This window comes from Leucoraja erinacea, chromosome 14 (assembly GCF_028641065.1).
Source record: "Leucoraja erinacea ecotype New England chromosome 14, Leri_hhj_1, whole genome shotgun sequence".
Taxonomy (NCBI): Eukaryota; Metazoa; Chordata; class Chondrichthyes; order Rajiformes; family Rajidae; genus Leucoraja; species Leucoraja erinaceus.
Genome location: NC_073390.1, coordinates 13,513,046 through 13,532,642, shown reverse-complemented (window position 1 = coordinate 13,532,642; position 19,597 = coordinate 13,513,046). Strand labels below are relative to the sequence as shown.

Here is a 19,597-nt window from a genome sequence, read left to right as displayed (position 1 = left end):
TTCTCTCCAGAGATGCTGCCTGTCCCGTTGAGTTACTCCAGCATTGTGTGTCTTCCTTCGATTTAAACCAGCATCTGCAGTTCTTTCCTACACTATAAGACCAAGCTAGTGTCAAAGAGCTACTTGGATTAGGTAGCGAACGACTGATGATACTCAGCTACCAACACTGCCAGGTAACGCAAAACCTTACTGCAGCTCAGTGGTGTCCAAGTGAATTTACCTTGTGTTTGCGTATTGCTGCTGAAAACGTTATCTAGGTCAGCAAGGGCTGCGTATTTATCTTCACTAACAGCATGCGCTTTGATTACTGATGTGTCACTTCCAGAGAAACAGAAAGCTCCAAAGTCGGCACTAGAAGATTTGGGGAAGTTATCAAAATTTGCAAAATGAGCATTTGTTGATGCAGAGGATCCACCTGATGAGAGAAGAACAAGAATATTTGGAGCAAGAATTGTCATTAGCACTAGAGAACCCCAAGTATCATTCAGCTGGAGCTAAAATAAGCAACTTGAATACATCTGCATTTCTACTGAATTGTGTTACATAATATCATAAGGTCAGAAGTGCTAGGAGCAGAATTAGGTCATTCGACCCATCAAGTCTACTCCACCATTCAATCATGGTTGATCTATCTCTCCATCCTAACCCCATTCTCCTTCCTTCTTCCCATAACCCCTGACACCTGTCATTTAACTTGTGAATCACTGAACTAACCTTTGTATCAGATTGTACGTTCTTGCAAATGGAATTACAGCTTAACGATGGCATTCAAAATGTTGTCCATAGTTGAAATGAACGGTAGCACGCTAATGAGAAGTTAATTCAATCAATTAATACTCCTAATGCCAATTAAGTCTCAAAGACGTGTAGAAATCTCTTTAAGCATAACAAGTTGAATTCAAATTTAATTTAAAAGGAACAAGTACAGCAAACGGAACAAGCCAAACTCTGGAACATTTCACACTTGAAACCAAAAATACACCGTAAACCAAATAGTTTCACACTTTCATGCTTTGTTGGTTCATGTGGATACTAGCCCAGTCTATAACAACTTAGAAACTTAATTCACTATTGCTGGAGAATAATTTGCCTTTATTTTCTGGAAGATTACATCATCTTCAAACAATTCTACTTAAAATTGAGCATACCATCCAGGCTATATGCTCTCCTAACAAAAACCTGAGTAGAGGAATGTGATCCTCACTTTTCCCTGTCACGATGGGAAAAAAAACATATATGTGCTGTGGAAATGACAAAATATGGGGCTTTGCCATCCTATCACCAGTGGGAGATACTGTTCATGAAAAATCGCTATCCATTGAGATTAAAGCAGACTGACCAACAGACACTGCAGTCACCTACCAAATGTGAGGCTACTGTGACATTAACAATGGCATCAAGCTGGCTGATCCAAACCAGGATGCAAAAAATCATTCATTTTTATTAATGTTCTAATTTTTGGGGGAAAAAGCAAAATAAAGTGGATATACTCTTGGTATCAAAGCAGAAGCTGAAATATCAAAGGATGTTTCTAAATTGATCTGTTTAAATTAATCTAGTAGTTAATCTATGGAACTCATTGCCAACGAGGGCTGTGGAGGCCAAGTCAGTGGATATTTTTAAGGCAGAGATAGAAAGATTCTTCATTAGAACGGGTGTCAAGGGTTATGGGGAGAAGGCAAGAAAATGGAATTAGGAGGCAGAGCAGCCATGATTGAATGGCGGAGTGGACTCAATGGCCTAATTCTATTCCTATAACTTGTGAACTTGTAAATAAATTATTTTATTTCAAAGACATCATGCAATTTGGAAGTGTTCTTCTGAGGGAGTGAAAATTGCCAGACTGAAACTCTGTATAGCAAGGACTGAAAGATGACAGTCAATTATTCCATAATGAGAATTATAACTCATTCAACATCTAATGAGAATTATATCTCATTCAACAAATAACGGTGTGTTAAAACACAGAAAATCTTTGATTCTGCTCTGTTTACATCCATAAAGACCACAGCAGCAGGAGGCACTGACAGCAACATTTGGGTATCAACCTTTAATCATAAGCACTCAGCAAAATCTCCTGTCAGCTTAACAGTGTCATTACACCAAGTGCCAGCTGTTTCTGTCATCACCCTCACAAATCATAGGTCAAGATTTAATATCATATATAAAATAATTTGACTGACAAAATCTATTATTCCTCTGCTTATTGTTTGCCTCATTTGGAAAGCCCTTTTATTTAAGCATCAGAACTCATAAAATGGTTGAAAACCTGCATGGAAATTCTGCTCTATTCCATCTATTTTGTTGAGAATAGGGAAATAAGGCACACAGAGTAAGGTTTCATGTACAATTGCTGTGACAAGTCAGCAGTGTATTCTTTGCAATGATGGGTTTCGATCATTTATCCTTCAGGATCAAGGCAGCTAGCTAATTTCATAATTACAATTAAAGTACATTTTATTATAAATTAAATGCTCCGCAGTATTCATGTTTTGTGTCTTTAAAATGTTCCAGAGTGTGTCCTTATGTGTACCAAGTCCTTTTGTACATATCAGAGCTGTGAAGTTCCTCCAGCACTCAGCATCTTTTCAAGGTGCCCCATGTCTTCGCTACAAAATTTATTGTCGGCAGCTTCTTTAAAAGTTCACAACTAAATGGCCTATGTAATAAACATTAAAAAAAACATTCACAGGATCAAAGGGACTCAAAAATACAACGGGGAAAAATATAGAACGATCTTGTGTAAAATAAAGTACAAAAGGATAAACATAGTTTAATAAGATAAAGGGCAATATAAGAATATGCACTGCACCTCAAGGCACCTTACAGTAAAGGAAAACCACTAGAGAGAGATGGGATATGAGGAGCAGTGGCAAAGTCACCATAACTGCAGCCCAGAAATGAATTAAACTTTAAATGGATTATGTGTGGAAGAGAAATGAATGGAAACTAACTGGGAGAAGTCAAGGGCCTAATTCATGACCTCTGCCGAGTTTGCCCGTGACTCGCAGCATGGTCGTCACGGGGTCGCAGGAGGTCGTAGGTAGGTTGTAGGTGGGTAGAGGGAGGTCGTAGGTATGTCGCAGGTACTCGTGGCATCAGGTAGGTCGGGGCATTTTTTCTAGCATGATGAAAAATGTTCACGAGTAAAAAAGGTCGTGAATTAGGTCGCGAAAGTGGGACAGGCCCTATACCAGTGTTGTCTTCCAGGGAGAATCAATGCAAAGAAAACATATTTCCAAAATGAAGAGCTGGTGAGAAAATAACTGAAGCAGCTTAAAAACACTTTCAAAATGACAAATCAAATTCAGATTTCTCAGCTTAATATTTGAAAAATCAGAGGAATTGGAGAAAACACAAATTGCACTGGCAAGTATATAAACAGTGTGTGTGTGTGTATAGATTTTTTTTTCAACAGCGGTAAGACAGAATTCCTCCTCATAGGCTCCAAAGCCACACTCAGCAAAATCAATAACCCCACTCTCACCATCTACGGCACCACTGTCTCCCCATCTCCCCAGGCCCGCAACCTTGGCGTGATCTTTGATTCCACCCTCTCCCTTGAGCCTCACATCCGCCATGTCATTAAAACCTCCTTCTTTCATCTGCGCAACATCGCCAAACTCAGACCCTCTCTCACACCTCCCGCTGCTGAAAGACTCATCCATGCCTTCATCTCCTCCCGCCTCCCGACTGGACTATTGCAACTCACTTCTCCTTGGCATCAGCTCCACCTACATCAACCGACTCCAACTGGTCCAGAACGCAGCCGCCTAACTCCTCACCCACACCAAATCCTGGCATCACATCACTCCAGTCCTCAAACAACTTCACTGGTTTCCCATCTCCCACCGGATCACCTACAAAATCCTGGTCCTCACCTACAAAGCCCTCCACCATCTGCCCCCCCCCATATCTCACTGACCTCCTCTCCCCCCCTACCAACCCTCACGGTCCCTCAGATCCACATCAGCCGATCTCCTCTCCATCCACAAGTCCAACCTCTTCAGTTTTGGGGACAGAGCCTTCTCCAGGGCAGCTCCCAGGCTCTGGAACTCCCTCCCCCAACTGATCCGCAATTCCGTGTCCCTCACCATCTTCCAGTCCTACCTCAAGACCCATCTCTTCACCTCTGCTTATCCTTAGCCCCACGTCCCCCTCCCTTTTGATCTGTGCATTAATTGCCTCATATTGTGTTTTGAATTGTATTCTGTCTTTACTTTGTGTATTAGTCATGTCTCTACTATTTATTTAATTCCCCTTACATGTTTTTCCTCTACCTGCTAAATTTTTGTAAGGTGTCCTTGAGACTCTTGAAAGGCGCCCATAAATAAAATGCATTATTATTATTATTATAGATATCTTCCTTGTCAATGCATCCTGCCTTCAACATGATTAAATTGAAACATAAAAAATAAGAGCCTTTTCACTTCCCTCTTCTGTATTTGAGCCTATGTCCCACTTTCACGACCTAATTCACGACTTTTTTACTCGCAAACATTTTTCATCATGTTGAAAAAACGCCCCGACCTACTTGATGCCACAAGTACCTACAATTATCATCACGACCTGCTACGACCTACCTACAACCTCGTGACGACCATGATGCGAGTATGAGTTGTGAAAGTGGGACAGGCCGTTAAGCTATCATGTTTGTGATTTTGTTGTTATTTTTAGCTGCTTAGAGGCTTTTTCTTGCAAGGTCTTGTTACGTTACATTTTCAACACTTACTGCTTTCACATAATGGATCATAAACTAGAAAAAATAACAGGACTGAAATTCCTTTAGGTATGTGGGTGCGTGGTTAAATGCACACACACACACACACACACATGAACACATACACAAACGCAACTTAAAAATGTGAAACTGGGCAGTTACAGCTACCACTACCTGAACTGTTGGACTGGAAGGATGGCAGACTTGCTGAGGAGAAACTTCCAAAACTATCAGAAGCATTACAACTTTCAAATGCATCAAAGTTTGCAAAATCTGTATTCATAGAGTTGGAAGCTGGAACAGTAGCATGGAGGAAAAGAAATGGAAAAAGAAAACTGAATGTTAATGGATATGAAAACCATGCACAACAAATAAACCAGCATGAATGAGATAATGTCACAAAACTGTACACAACTCATGACTGTAGACATCTTCAATACATATATACAAGACAACCATACACAATTATGCGTACGTGGGATAAACTGTGTACTCTGTCCTAGATAGAAATTTTCTAATAGTCGTTAACCAAGCCTTCCTATTTAGTATTAACCGGTCGGTATCAATTCATATAGATTGGTATCCCTAAAAATAATGGGAATATTTGGAGAAACACATTAGTTTCCCCAGGTGATGAGATGTGTATGTTGAGGAATGCAGTGCAGTTATTTGATCATCTGTAATAAATTGAAAGTTGAAAGGATGACTATTGTTTCTGTCATTCGACAATAATGCTGTAAAGATTATGGGGGAAATGATGCCATTTGTTTTAGATCAAGAGCAGCATCCAGCACCGAAAGGCCTATACAGGTCTTCCCCCAGGTTACAGTAGGGTTCCATTTTTGTAAACTGTTCATATCCAGGACATTTGCAAGTTGCAAATGCTCCCGCAAAAAAAGATCCCAGGAAAAAGGAGATGCGAGCAGCCTGGAAGCAGCTGGCAAATTCATCCCACTTTGATTGTATATACAGATTATACATAAGTCTGGTGTTCATAACCTGGTGAGGAGCTGTATCTAGATCTGGCTGCCCCCTTAGTTTGTATAAATGCTGTCAATACAAGGAAAAGGTGCAAGTGGTGCAAGAAAAAAGGATTTTGAGACTTGTGTCTTTGAGTCTGCAACCGTGGTAAACTACACATAACAGTCACATTGGGGAAGATTCGCAATACTTTGATCACTGCAAAGTAAAACCATTTGCAGTTCAGGATTTTGTTACCATCAGTGGAAATCCTTTGGTACAGTGGAACGTCAGTTTTGTGGAGATCGACTGTTGATCCTATATTCGGCATGTGATTTCACAGCATCATAATGTACTATCAGGGTTGTGAACTATTACTGGAATCAAGAAGAATGCATGTTGATATTCTACAATAGTACTCTGCTAACGATACAAAGAAAGAGTCAGCTGCTCTACATCGGTGAGACCAAGCGTAGGCTTGGAGATCGCTTCGCCCAACACCTCCACTTGGTTCGCACAAACCAACCTGATCTCCCGGTGGCCCAGCACTTCAACTCCCCCTCCCATGCCGAATCTGACCTTTCTGTCCTGGGCCTCCTCCATGGCCAGAGTGAGTCCCACCGCAAATTGGAGGAGCAGCATCTCATATTTCACTTGGGCAGTTTACACCCCAACGGTATGAACATTGACTTCTCCGATTTCAGGTAGTTTCTCCCTCCTTCCCCTCCCCTTCCCAGCTCTCCCACAGCCTACTGTCTCCGCCTCTTCCTTTCTTCTTCCCGCCCCCAACCTCCACATCAATCTGAAGAAGGGTCTCGACCCGAAACGTCACCTTCGCTCCATAGATGCTGCCTCACCCGCTGAGTTTATCCAGCAGTTTTGCGACCAAAGAGTGAAGCTCTTTTTTCCTTTGTACCATGCAACTAACTTGCACCTTTAATACAAACTATCAATTTACTAATGCAACAAAGTAGCTTGAATATTTTTTAGACTGGAGAATAAACAAAATAAAAGAAGTTCTCCAGAAGATTAGCAGCATCACTTCTTTTCCACACGCCCTTGGTCTAATACTATTCTTCCACCTAAAAATTTCCAATTATAAGCTAACATTCAGAGATTTGCCAGTAGATGACTTCAAGGAAATCTTGAGAAGAATGAGACATCCAAAATACCCTGAGTGTTGTGTGGTGTAGCAACCAAAACATTCACATGAAATACTCAAATCGAATATTCCATGTCAAGCATCACACTAGTTCTAGGTACCTTTTGAAATCTTAACTAAATGATGTTAGTCTAACTTATTGAAGAATCAATCTGCAATTAAATATTCTCTTTAATAGCTGCTGATACAGTTATGAAACTGCACTATTTAAGGAAAAATTAAATATAGTTTTTCTAAAGTCCAAACTTTTGATTGCTTAAGAAATACCTCGATCACTTAAGGTCACAACATCACAGATAACATAACCAGTGAACAGCACCTTACCTGTGTGACTGTTAAACTGTGCAAAGTTTGCAAAGTATGGAGGTGCAGACTGTGGAGTAGCGAAAATGTCCCCTCCAAGGTCTGCGAGGAGGTCAAATGGAGCCACTTTCTTCTCCTGTTGTGACCCTTGCGATCGACTCGCTGCTGGGGACTTCAAGCAAATGTGATCACAATTTTAGCTTTACTTCAGTCTCAAACTGACAAGGTCTTGCTCCAATGAGCATTGGATATAAAGGTTGACAAATGGCAGTCTACAATGAAATCAGCATTTGTTAAACTCACTAAATGATAACACACGAGATTCATCCATCATCCATCATCTCTAAAACTGGGGAAATTATCTCAGAATTTTCCAGAGTTTTGCCAGAAATCAACCACCATTTTGGGTAATTTTTGAATAATTAATAATTTTGGTGGGAAACAAGTTACCCAGAAACATAGAAAATAGGTGCAGGAGGCCATTCATTGTGATCATGGCTGATCGTCTCCAATCAATAACCCGTGCCTGCCTTCTCCCCATATCCCTTGATTTCACTAGCCTCGAGAGCTCTATCTAACTTGTGGCGTCCAATGGAACAAATGAGCCCTTTGTCATCCTTTTTGTAATTTTATAGTCAGCAATTCTAACATTCTTAATAATTAATACAGTTGATGAAATAAACCATTAAAAAAAAATTACTTGATTCTTTGAAATACGATTCTTTGAATAAGTTTACTTTCTCTGACTAATGTTCCGCAGTAGGTTCGACAGTGCTTACTATCCCAGGCAAATAGCACAATCATCAGAAATATTAATTGCATAACTTTCTAAGCCCAAAACATTTTAAGTCATTGAATCATTATAACACAGGAGGCACTCATTCAACCAAATGAGTCCATGCTAGTTCAATTCTTCCACTTGTTCTCTGTAGCCTTACATATTATTTTCCCACAGTTTTTCAACCAATAGGTACATGGAAAGAAAAGGTTTAGAGGGATATGGGCTGATTACAGGCAGATGGGACTAGCGTAGACAGGGCATCTTGGTTGGCATGGGCAAGTTAGGCTGTTTCCATGCTGTATGACTCTATGACTGAGAGTCAAATTACTTTTGAAAGGCTAGATTAACTGTTTGCACCACTTTTATAGTGACCTTCAGATCACACTTATTATCTACTTATTATCAACTAATGTGAGGAAAAATACACAGTGTTGGAATCACTCAACGGATCAGGAGGCATCTCTAGAAATTATGGAGTGACATTTCAGGTCAGGACTGAGACTGAAGAAGGGTCCCAACTTGAAACGTCACCTATCCATGTTCTCCAGGGATGCTGCCTGACCCGTTGAACTACTCCAGCACATTGTATCTTTTTTGGTAAACCAGTATCTGCAGTTCATTGTGGCTCAACTAATCTTAACTCCAGCTAAACTAAACAAAAGAGGCAATTATTAATATATTACGGGCATTAATTTATTTGGAGACTGTCACTATTATAGCACATGGTGCAGTGAAGCTGTAGGGCACTACCATTCTGCTTAAATTAATGGATAATAATGTAAAATTAATACCTGTGAATGTCACATCCTGGAGGGAATCACTGCCACCTCTGTAAATGGCAATCAAATCTCTCAGTACAGTAAAATATAATTATTTTGCCATTATTTGCAGGATTTCTGTTTTGTCCAGTCAGTCATTCGTAGTCTTAAAGACTGAAAAAGGTTGCCCAATTGTGTTGAAAAGAGCAATAAAGGTACTTCCGTTGCAAGTAATGGATTGACAAATTATACTTGTCTCAATAATTATCCTTCCATTATCTAGTATGTGAGTCTCCATGAAATTAAAACTTTTTATTTTGTAAATGGTTTTATTTTCAAATTTCTGAATAATTTTCCGTTCAATATTTTTCTTTTCAAGAAGGGAAATCAATTCAGTTGGCCAATAAACTGCACCTGTCCAACATTAGAAGGTCAAGGAAAATTTGTTATGTTATTTTAATGTCAAACTGTTGAAAAGTGCCTTAATTACACATTTAACAGGACCATTAAAGAAATAATGAAAATGTTGGAATAACTAAAAAGGTCAGCTACATTTCTAAAGAGAAAATAAATTGAAGTCAAAGACTAGAGTGCATAGCTTTAGGTGCGAGGAGCATAGTTTAAAGGAGTTGTGCAGGACACGTTTTTGTTTTACACAAGAGAATGGTGAGTGCCTGGAACACACTGCCAGATACGACAGGGACATTTAAACAGGGAATGGATCAGGGAAGATTAGTTTAATTCAGTACAGACATTGTGGGCCAAAGGATTTGTTCATATGCTGTGCTGTTCTATGCAATATTTTGCTGTCATAATAAGTATGTGGGTCAGGTGGAAACTAGCTTCATCAATCTGCTCACAAGCTGCAGTCAAAAATACATGCAAGTAATTCCTCATAAAAGAACCTACAATCATAGTTTCAATATAAACTAACAAGCTGCAATCAAAAATACATGCACGTAAAATTGATAAAATAACTATCTACAATCATATATAGAATGTAGTCGGTGACAGTAAGACTGGTGGGGAAACTGGGAAGGGGAGGGGATGGAGAGGGAAAGCAAGGGCTATTTGAAGTTAGAGAATTCAATGTTCATACCGCTAGGGTGTATGCTACCCAAGCGAAATATGAGGTGCTGCTCCTCCAATTTGCCCTGGGACTCGCTCCTATTCCCAATCTGACCTTTCTGTCCTGGGCCTTCTCCATTGTCAGAGTGAGGCCCAGCACAAATTGGAGGAACAGCACCTCATATTTCACTTGGGTAGCTTACACCCCAGCAGTATGAACATTGACTCCTCTAACTTCAAATAGCCCTTGCTTTCCCTCTCCATCCCCTCCCCAGTTCTCCCACCAGTTTTACTGTCTCCGACTATATTGTATCTCAGTCCCGCCCACTCCCGACATCAGTCTAAAGAAGGATCTCGACCCGAAACGTCACCCATTCCTTATCTCCAGAGATGCTGCCTGTCTCGCTGGGTTACTCCAGCATTTTGCGTTCACCTTCGATTTAAACCAGCATCTGCAGTTCTTTCTTACACATTTTATCTACAATCATAGTTTTAAAATAAATAAACTAGTAAAGTAATTTAATGTCACCTTTTGGAATATTCCTATTTATGGTAGACAAAGGTCTGTTAAGAAGTTGTGCATTCAAGTGCCACACAGGGATCTGACTTTGTAATCCTGATTGATGTTCCAGTTCAGTATTGTCAGATGTTACACGGTGAACGTACCAGAATTTAGATTATATTAAGCCGAGTCTTGGTGGCTGTTAAGTAAATGTTGACGATCCAAGGCAGATTCCACATGTTTGATTTTACTGTAAAACCCAAGCCATAGAGAAACAAAAATCGAAGAATTTTATATTCAATTGTATCCAGCACAAATCATTTCTGGTAGTTTAAAAAATCATGGCACAGTTGGGCCCGATCATAAAACTAGTCCCACTGCTTTAATAAATTAATCATTTTGGTAAAAGATTCTGACAATTGTGGTCATTGCACAGCCTCCAGAAATCTCTTCAAATTAAGATATAGAGACATATCCAAAAAAATTAAAAGATAATTCAATTTCCAAAAACTATGAGTAATATTTGGAGATTAAATGGATTTACATGGATTAATCTTATTTAATGCTGCTACTCTTAATGTATAGGAAAAAAGAAAAATATGAAAGAATTCTCACACAATTATACACATTTGTTCAAGCAGAAACTTCAATCACAGTTCAGGTAAACTAAGAAAATTTGCACACAATTTGAACTTATATTTTCAAATGCACTCACAGTGAAAACTGTGGCATTTTTGGTGCATTGAAAATCAAAGAATTGCAGATGCTGGTTTACCAAGGAGAGACACACACAAAATACTGGAGTAATTCAGCGGGTCAGGCAGCATCCCTGGAGAACATGGATAGGCGACTTTTCAGATTGGCTCTGAAGCAGGGTACTGACCTGAAACACCACCTATCCATGTTCTCCAGGGACGCTGTCAGCCCACTGAGTTACTCCAGCATTTTGTGTCTCTCCAATCATTAGTGCCCATTCCTTCCACCAACAACAAAGGATTAATTTGTTGTTTTTCTTATTCATTTTGCCGATATTGCAGTCACTGGCATGATAAGCCATTTGAGATAAATTACATAATTATGAAAATTTGATTCAACTGCGAGCCTTTACTTACTTGGGAAGGGTGGAAGATTGCAGCCTTCACGTGGTCCGCCCTGTTTCGACAAATGCAATCAACCCGGCGTGTACAATCAAATTGAACAAGTTGTCCTACAACTTTAGGCTGTGCATGCCATACGCAAGAGGAAGAAGACTTACTTGGGTGGGTGTCCCTTTATTCAGAGGAAGAGCAGGTGTTGTGTCAGAGGTTTGCAACTTTCCCGGCTTTATTTCTGGAGTACTACTTGCACTGCTGGCGGAGGAACCTGAAATAGATGCATGGGCTGCTGCTACGGCCCAGGCTCGTTCAGCCGGCACAAACCTAACAGAGAAGAAAGCACAAAATGAATCATGATGAAACAAAGTACCGGTCAGAGCAGCAATGGTCATCAAAGGATTAGCACTGTGTTGAAGAAGCATCAGTGCTGCCACGATAAATCAGAACGCCACTCAGGCAACACTGACACAATGGAGCCATTCCACATTTATTCCAACAGTGAGTATACTTAACTTTCCATTTCTGAACCAAACGTGACTCCAGGTTTATCAAGTGATTAGGGGTGGGCAATAAATGTCAGCATTTGCAGTAATTAAGGCTGAATAAGGATTACACCAAACAAGGAAAAACATTGATACAATTTTTTCTAAACATGAAATTCTAAACTAAACAGATATTTTGAAGAGGATGACAATGAAAACAGCTTTGGTACATTACATCACAGCAGCACATTTTTGTGCGTTGGTATAAGCAAAATAACCCAAACATGTTTCAGTGCCATTCCTAGTAGATAAATGAAACTATACAGTTACAATAAGAGAAGGAATAGATGTGTATACTGCAAGATTCAGAATGTGATTCTTTCACGGTAATGTACAATTAAATGAATAGTATTAACTCAGCTGCAATTATTTTGATTGCGCGACAGAGGTTATCGGTCTCCTTCAATTAATCATCCTGAATGTGTTAACAGATTTTACATTTCATAGAAAATGTATCTCTCAGTTTTCATAACTATTGGACGCTTTTTTGTCTTTTAATACGCTATATATACAAAACTAAGTCCGGGAGTTACATTGCCATTTTCCTCGCTGAAATGTTTCCTTTGAATTCGAGAGACTGCACTATGCCACTATCTGTTGGGTGAACAAATCTTGGAACCCCGAAAGAGTTTTGGCGGTTGCTGTCAAAGATGACCCAAGAACATGGTAACCCAAACATCAGTATAACTCCAGTCTGTACACTGGCAGAAAACAGGAATACATGTTATTTCCATCTTGTTTATCCAGTCTTAGACATATGACAATATAGGAATATTTTAATCTTTCCTTGCTACCTATCATGGGATAAACACTTAAAATTGGCCGCTAAAGATGGAGCCTCATAGAATCTAGGAACATCCTTTGAAAGTTTGAACCAGATGAGCAAACTCTCTCCTTGGGATGAGCAAATACATATTTCTAGTAGATGTTCCCTGCTCAGTTCCAAGAAATACCACATGATTGCACATTGACCAAGTTGTACAATATCAATACAGCATTAAGCCGGATTCTGTAAATTAGACCGACCGGGTAGGTGGGGTTTAGAGTAGGAATCGGGAATTTACATTTTATGCTCTGCTGCCTAACATTAAGTACTTATGCAGGGCCCCACTGTGAACATAGTGAGTACAGTATTTGCTTAGGGTCATAAAGCAAGTCTCAAGATTTGCTACTCCATGGAATAAGCTGCTGCCTGGAGCTGTCGATGGACAAACCTCAGTGGAAATATTCAATATTAATGATTAAACAACTTAATTGAAAGCAGAGAATTAGAACCTTCACAAGACAACGTGTCAGAAAGTCTTGCATGCTTAATTCAATGGACTAAACTTTGCCTGTTACATTTTGTTTTAGTTTGTTAAGTTATACTTCTGTTGATATTTTAGCAATGCGATCACAATAAGTTAGATCGATAGAGTTAGATAGAGTTCTAGGGGCTAGTGGAATCAAGGGATATGGGGAGAAGGCAGGCATGGGTTATTGATTGGGGACGATCAGCCATCATCACAATGAATGGAGGTGCTGGCTTAAAGGGCCGAATGGCCTCCTCCTGCACCTATTTTCTATGTTTCTAATAACTTCTCTATGGGAAAGTGCGAGGAAATGGTATTTCAAAATCAGATGCAATCATTTCTCACTGTGCAGCAAGGCAGACCTTAAAGTAGATTAAAACATACAGATCGTCCATCGTCCTAAAAGTCAGATGCCTATGAACACAGCCCATTTGGCCAGTTGATCTGACATCGCACTATTGATCCCACATACTACACCCTTGCATCCCCTTTTATAGTCATTCATCACCTACTCCTCTCTTGTAACACACAAATGGAAATACTCATTCAAGAACAAGAACAGAACCCTTTAATTCATGATGTGCAAATGGGCCCTAGGGCAGGCATCTTTCTCACAAGTTGTGTATTCCCCAGTTCTCCTCAAGCATTTTATACTTATGAACTAAAGAGAAAAGCAATTCAGTTTAATCTAGAGGGCTGATATTGGTATTATTTAGAAAAGGTAGCAAAGCTGTCTTAAAAAATAACCATAATTCGAGATTTATTTAATTTGCTGTGAAATGTTACAGACAACTAACAACAAATTCGCCTATCTGGTGACAATCCTGACCAATTCAATTGCTACAGATTTTTAAGTATATAATTTTCCCTTTTCACACTTCTGAGACATCAATTTTCCATTCAGTCCAATTGCAAAGATCAGTAATTAATTTTGACGGTGTGCAAAGAATTAACACTAAAAGATTGTTTGCGATTGAGAGAACATTATGCAAAGAGCATTTAGTAGTAACAACTATGATCACTTCTATTTACTCCAATTTAAGATTCTAATTAACTTCCTTCACACCCATTAAGTAATGAAAGCAGGATTATGACAAAGTGGTACCTGTGTAGCTTTGCTGAAAGCCAAGGTTTTGAACTTGTTAGAGGATTCTGGGTTAGTTTCTTTTGAGTTTTTGATGATGTTAATAAATTAATACTTGCGTTCCACTTGCAAATCAGTATTATATGCTATACTGAACAATAATCATAGAATTCATAACATTCCTACAACTCAGCTACATTATCCATATATCAACATGACTTCAGTACCAATGCCCACTAATTCTTTTTCCTCTTGCAAGACCTATGTATTTCATCCCCTTTCAATCTGCACATTTCACCACATATTTGTCCATTTCCCTATGTGTACCTCCCATGATTGGTCATCACACTTCACGAACGCTAAAACATCAAGCATACTACCTGTTCCCATGGAGCAATAACCAATATGCTGTCTTCCTACCTTCTTCCATCATGGCATCTGAGCTTCCATATTGGGCTTCCCAATGGTATCACAGACTCATGGCATGAACAAATACACACCAGGATCTTGCATACAGAATCAAACCAAAGCCAAACAGATAAACACTGACTGGTACACATCATTGTTTAACCATTAGCAACTTGAACACACAGAGATTTGACATTTACCATCTTTTCTTCTCATATTTTTCCTGCAGGAAAACTTTGACTTTCTGAGGATCTCTGAAATCGGGATAAACTGACGAATTTTCATCATACAATCCAAGCCAAATCTGTTTACACACCTAAATTAGAAAAAGACAGAAAATATTGTTACACATTTCAAATACAAGAGCTTATAGGTGAAAATTAACTAAGATCCAAACATAGCTACAATCAGGCAACAAATCAGATCCAAATCATAGCTACAAACACTATGCATCTCAAATTTACATTTCATGATGGTTTTTAAAGTTTTACTCAATTGGCTTTTTGATATAAATCTCTATAAAAATCAAAATAGTATTAAATAAGTATTAATATTGTTTGTCTACTTGTGTAGTGGACAAGGTGAATGCAGATGGCATCTGGATCACATGCTCCCAGGACTGGATTCTACATTGCTTGCTATTTTCACCCTGCATGGCTCTATATCCAGTGCAAGGCTATAGTATATTATATTTCACCAAAGAGGAAAATACGTAATTGTGGCTAGCTGCCATATCTGCTTTAATCAGCACATTTTGAAGTCATTTTTCTTGGAAAAGACACAGATCTTATGTACTCAGTATAAAGAAATTCATTTGCACTTGTCAAAATATATTCGACTCTGCACGTACTGCACAGAGTGCAAAACCAGTGGAGTTTTTTGTGATATGTTGGATTTTTGTCCTGAATCAACCAAGAGCAGAATGTGTACAAGAAATTATGACTTCAATATTCACCTTGAAGAAAACATGAACATTTTGGATCAGGCATTGGCTACATTTATTCAATGCATTACCTTAAACAGACCCTCCCAAATTCTGTTACAGATGGCATCGCCAAATAACCTGTTTTTATTAAATTCTTCTTCAACTCACGGGTGAACCAATTCGACTTCCGAGCTAAGCCTTTTCATGTCATCAATTCATTTGGAGGGGCATATGTGCAAAATGTGCTTACAAGAAGTTTTTGAGACGTGAACACACAGTTCCAAAGGGAATGATTTGCAGTGCAATATTTATGGGGATGTATTAACGAGGAGGATTTTCAAGGAGGTCAAGATCTCTCTCCAGTCAGGACCATGTTCATCTTTTTATAGCAAGCGAGTAGAGCAAAGACCTGGTGTGTTCTGGCATCCTTATACCACTTTAAATACTTCTTGCAACTCATTACTTAAATGTAATTTGGGACATTACTTTGTCTAAGTATTCCCTTGGCACAAATTACAGAACATAATTGTTATCTCTTTCTGAGAAGTCTTTTATATGCAGAAACAGGAAATAAACACAGTTTGTAGACATCAAATATCAGAATAACCAACTTGTCTTTATATAGTATCTTTCATATCCTTTTGCCATCTATTATTTTGTATAAAACCTAAGTTATTTTGACATGTGCCACTTATAGATATGTAGATGAGCAGTTTTTCTCTCTGCAGGATCCCACCAACAGAGGAATGAGTTAAATGACTCAATTAATCAATTTTTTTGGTGATACTGTTTTGGAAACATATGGTAATGCATGCATGTAAAACTTCCCACACTTCTTTGAATAATGCTGTTGATCTTACTTAATTGTTGAATTTAAAATCCATACATAAATACACGTCTGAAGCAGTTTATAGATTATATGCATAAATTCTTGAGAATTTGGTTTCAATCCACAACCTTTTGACTCAGCAATATCACTGAACCAAGCTGAAATGGCATCGTTCCACCTCATAGATGCTCAGCTCTAGCATTATCGACCGTTATCAATCACACAATATTTTAATACACCAAAACAGAAATTGATGGAAGAACATTGAATTTTGCTGCCCACCCAGAATGTTGCTTGGATTAGGGGGATTAGCTAAGGGAGAGGTTGAACAGACTCAGATTGTTTTCTCTGGAACATCGGAGGTTGCGGGAACACCTGATAGAAGTACATTAACTTATGCGAGGCATAGATAGGGTAGACAGTCAGAACCTTTTCCCCAGGATGGAAATGTCAAATACGATATGAAATGATGATAGTGGCATTTAAGAGGCGTTTGGATAGGCATATGGATATGCAGAGGATGAAGGAATATGGATTATTCACAGCTAGATAACAAACGGTCAGCACAGTCACTGTGGGAAAAATGGCCTCTTCCTGTGCAGTACTGTTCTATATTCTCCCCTGGTTAAATGCAATCATTACATAATGCAAATTAGACAAACCTGTCAATAGTTTTTGTCACTATTATTTTATTTTAATTTTCTCTGCTCTTCCTGAAATGAAGAAACAAGTGTTTTACTATTAATAAAGGCATTGGATAACTCATCTAAACTGTGTCATTTCAGCAATTTGCTGTAAATTTGACTTTTTTCTGCAGCAAGCTTCGCTTCCAAGAATTCATTAAACTATAAATCTTTGCAATCTGTCACAGAACACTCCCGAGTGCAGAAAACACAATTGAGAGGGTTGGAAGAGGTTCAAAATCCAATTAAGAAAATGATCCTACGATGACAAGGTGTGGCGAATAGGTCTCTGCCACCGATGCACAGGACAAAGCTTGTTCTTATACAGTGCCCTCCATTAGGTTTGGGACAAAAACCCATTGTTTATTTATTTGCCTCTGTACTGCACAATTTGAGATTTGTAATAGAAAATGAAAATCTATTCTCATTGAGTAAGAAAACTAATGATATAGTAAATGTAGAACGGCAATTTAAAAAGAAGATTTATAATCTAAGCTAATAGTTAAAGACAGGCTTTGGGCATCTTCCTTCACTTGTGTTACAAATAAGGATATGAATGTGGAGATGAGAGGCAATGCTAGACAAAATGATATCCAGAAAAATTGCAAAAGAGGCAAAAATAATCTCAGGAGATTATTTTAACCAAATGTACTTTTTGATCTGGAGATCTTTCATTCTTGTCATTTGATCTCCAGAGATCATGTATTAACTGTTGCCACCCACTAATTTGCACTGTAGATTTTAAAGCATTTGATCTGGAATAGAGTTTTCTGTTTCCTTCGATCACAACCCTTTTTTTCTCACTACCCTTTGTTCATATTTTACCATAAAGAACCAATAGAAGATGGTGAAATACAGTTTGCTATTGGAATGATCAGTATAGCAAATACTTGTTTTGGTTGTGGAACAAGACTCCTGCCATGATTTCATTTACTGCGCTGTCCTCAGTCTGCTAAATGATGGTACAAGGCTTAAACGAGTAGACATGGGACTAGGAGAGAAAGAAATATTGGATTTAGATCAGGTGTTTTTCCACTATTGGAGCCTGGTCGGGGCCTTGTGGGTCAGAGGAGCCTCGCGGACCTCGTGAGTTGGAGCCCAGGTCGGCAGAGCAGCCGACGGAGTCCGCGGCTGGGGCCCAGGGCGGCACCACGGAGGACTCGGCAACGCCGTGGAGAGGTCGGTGCGGTGGCCGATGATGGCACCGACCGACAAGACGGACACGTGAAGTGGGGCGTCGGCCGCGGTGGGACCTCAGCGACAGCAGCGGTGAAGTTTCGACGCAACGGTGCCTCGGCGATGGTGAAGCCTCGCGGGTCAATCTGTGATTGTCAGTCGACGAGGGCATGGGGGGGGAGGGACTGCCTTGAGGGAGGGGAAAGAACAATGGACAATGATGAGGGAGGGAGAATAAAAGACATATGGGGAAGTGGTGTGGGGAACTGCTGTTGGGGGGAGAAAACAAAGGAGGAGCCTGCATATTTTGTAACTTTATCTGCGCCGTAGGTAGCCGCTTTTTGTATACATTGGGTATGCAAGCAAAAAAATTCACTGTGCCTTGTCACATGTACCAATAAAGTATTCCATCCTATTCCATTCATTTTTCCCTACGTCATCATTTCTCCTTTGTTAATTCCATTAGTTTTAAAATTTCCCCTCAGATTTTTGTTGTTCCATTGCCTGCCCCCTACTAAGCTTTTCCATTTCCATGGAAACATCACATTAACTGTTCATTTACCCACAGATACTGCCAGACCTGCTGTCTTGTGTACAGTTGTCTCTTTGCTGGATATAAATGCCAAGAATAAACAACTTGAGATGTACATCGATTGATGGGAAAATTAATTTAAATTTGATGCAAAGCTTCCAGACTATTCAAGATCCTAAGATGCAAGTACATTGCTCGCAATAAGTGACACCAGAAGTAGATAGAATGGTAAAGAATGCATGCAGCATACTAGCACTCATCAGTCAGGGCGTGGAATACAAAGGCCGGGAAGCCACGATGCAGCTGCATAAAACTTTGATGAGGTCATGTTTGGAATACAGTGTGCATATCTGGCCACTGCATTACGGGACATCTGTTGAGGTTTTGGGGAAGATGCAGAAGTAGTTTACCAGGACGATGTGTGGATTAGAAAGTGTTAGCTATAAATAGAGACTGGACAGATTTTAAATGGAAAAAAAAAACTGACTGCTGGAGGAATACAGTGGCTCGAACAGCATCTGCAGGGAGAAGAAAACTGTTGGGTTTCGGAGCAAGTCATTGCATTAGAACAGAGTGTAGAGGGAAGTTAGCCAATACAGTGAGGAGAGAGGCAAGAAGAGGAGTCAGACAGGGGTCAGTCAGTGGATTTAGGAGAGATGAAGGAAGAGGGATGATGCAGCAAAGTGAGCTAGGATGTAAGGGTGGCGTTGAGAAAGAGGCAGGGAGATGGCAGGTGAAAACAGACAAAAAAGAACAGAGCCAAGTGGGGTGAGGGGAA

The 19,597-nt window shown here is 39.5% G+C and overlaps 1 protein-coding gene across 1 annotated transcript in view; it reads right to left on the bottom strand.

Annotated features, from left to right (window-relative positions):
- The window catches only part of agfg1a (ArfGAP with FG repeats 1a), a 55,551-nt gene that overhangs the window by 19,577 nt on the left and 16,377 nt on the right, over nucleotides 1–19,597 (bottom strand). The window contains 5 exon segments of the mRNA XM_055646495.1: nucleotides 221–415; nucleotides 4,895–5,014; nucleotides 7,167–7,317; nucleotides 11,510–11,672; nucleotides 14,875–14,990. Of these exon segments, the coding sequence (XP_055502470.1) occupies nucleotides 221–415; nucleotides 4,895–5,014; nucleotides 7,167–7,317; nucleotides 11,510–11,672; nucleotides 14,875–14,990 (745 nt within the window).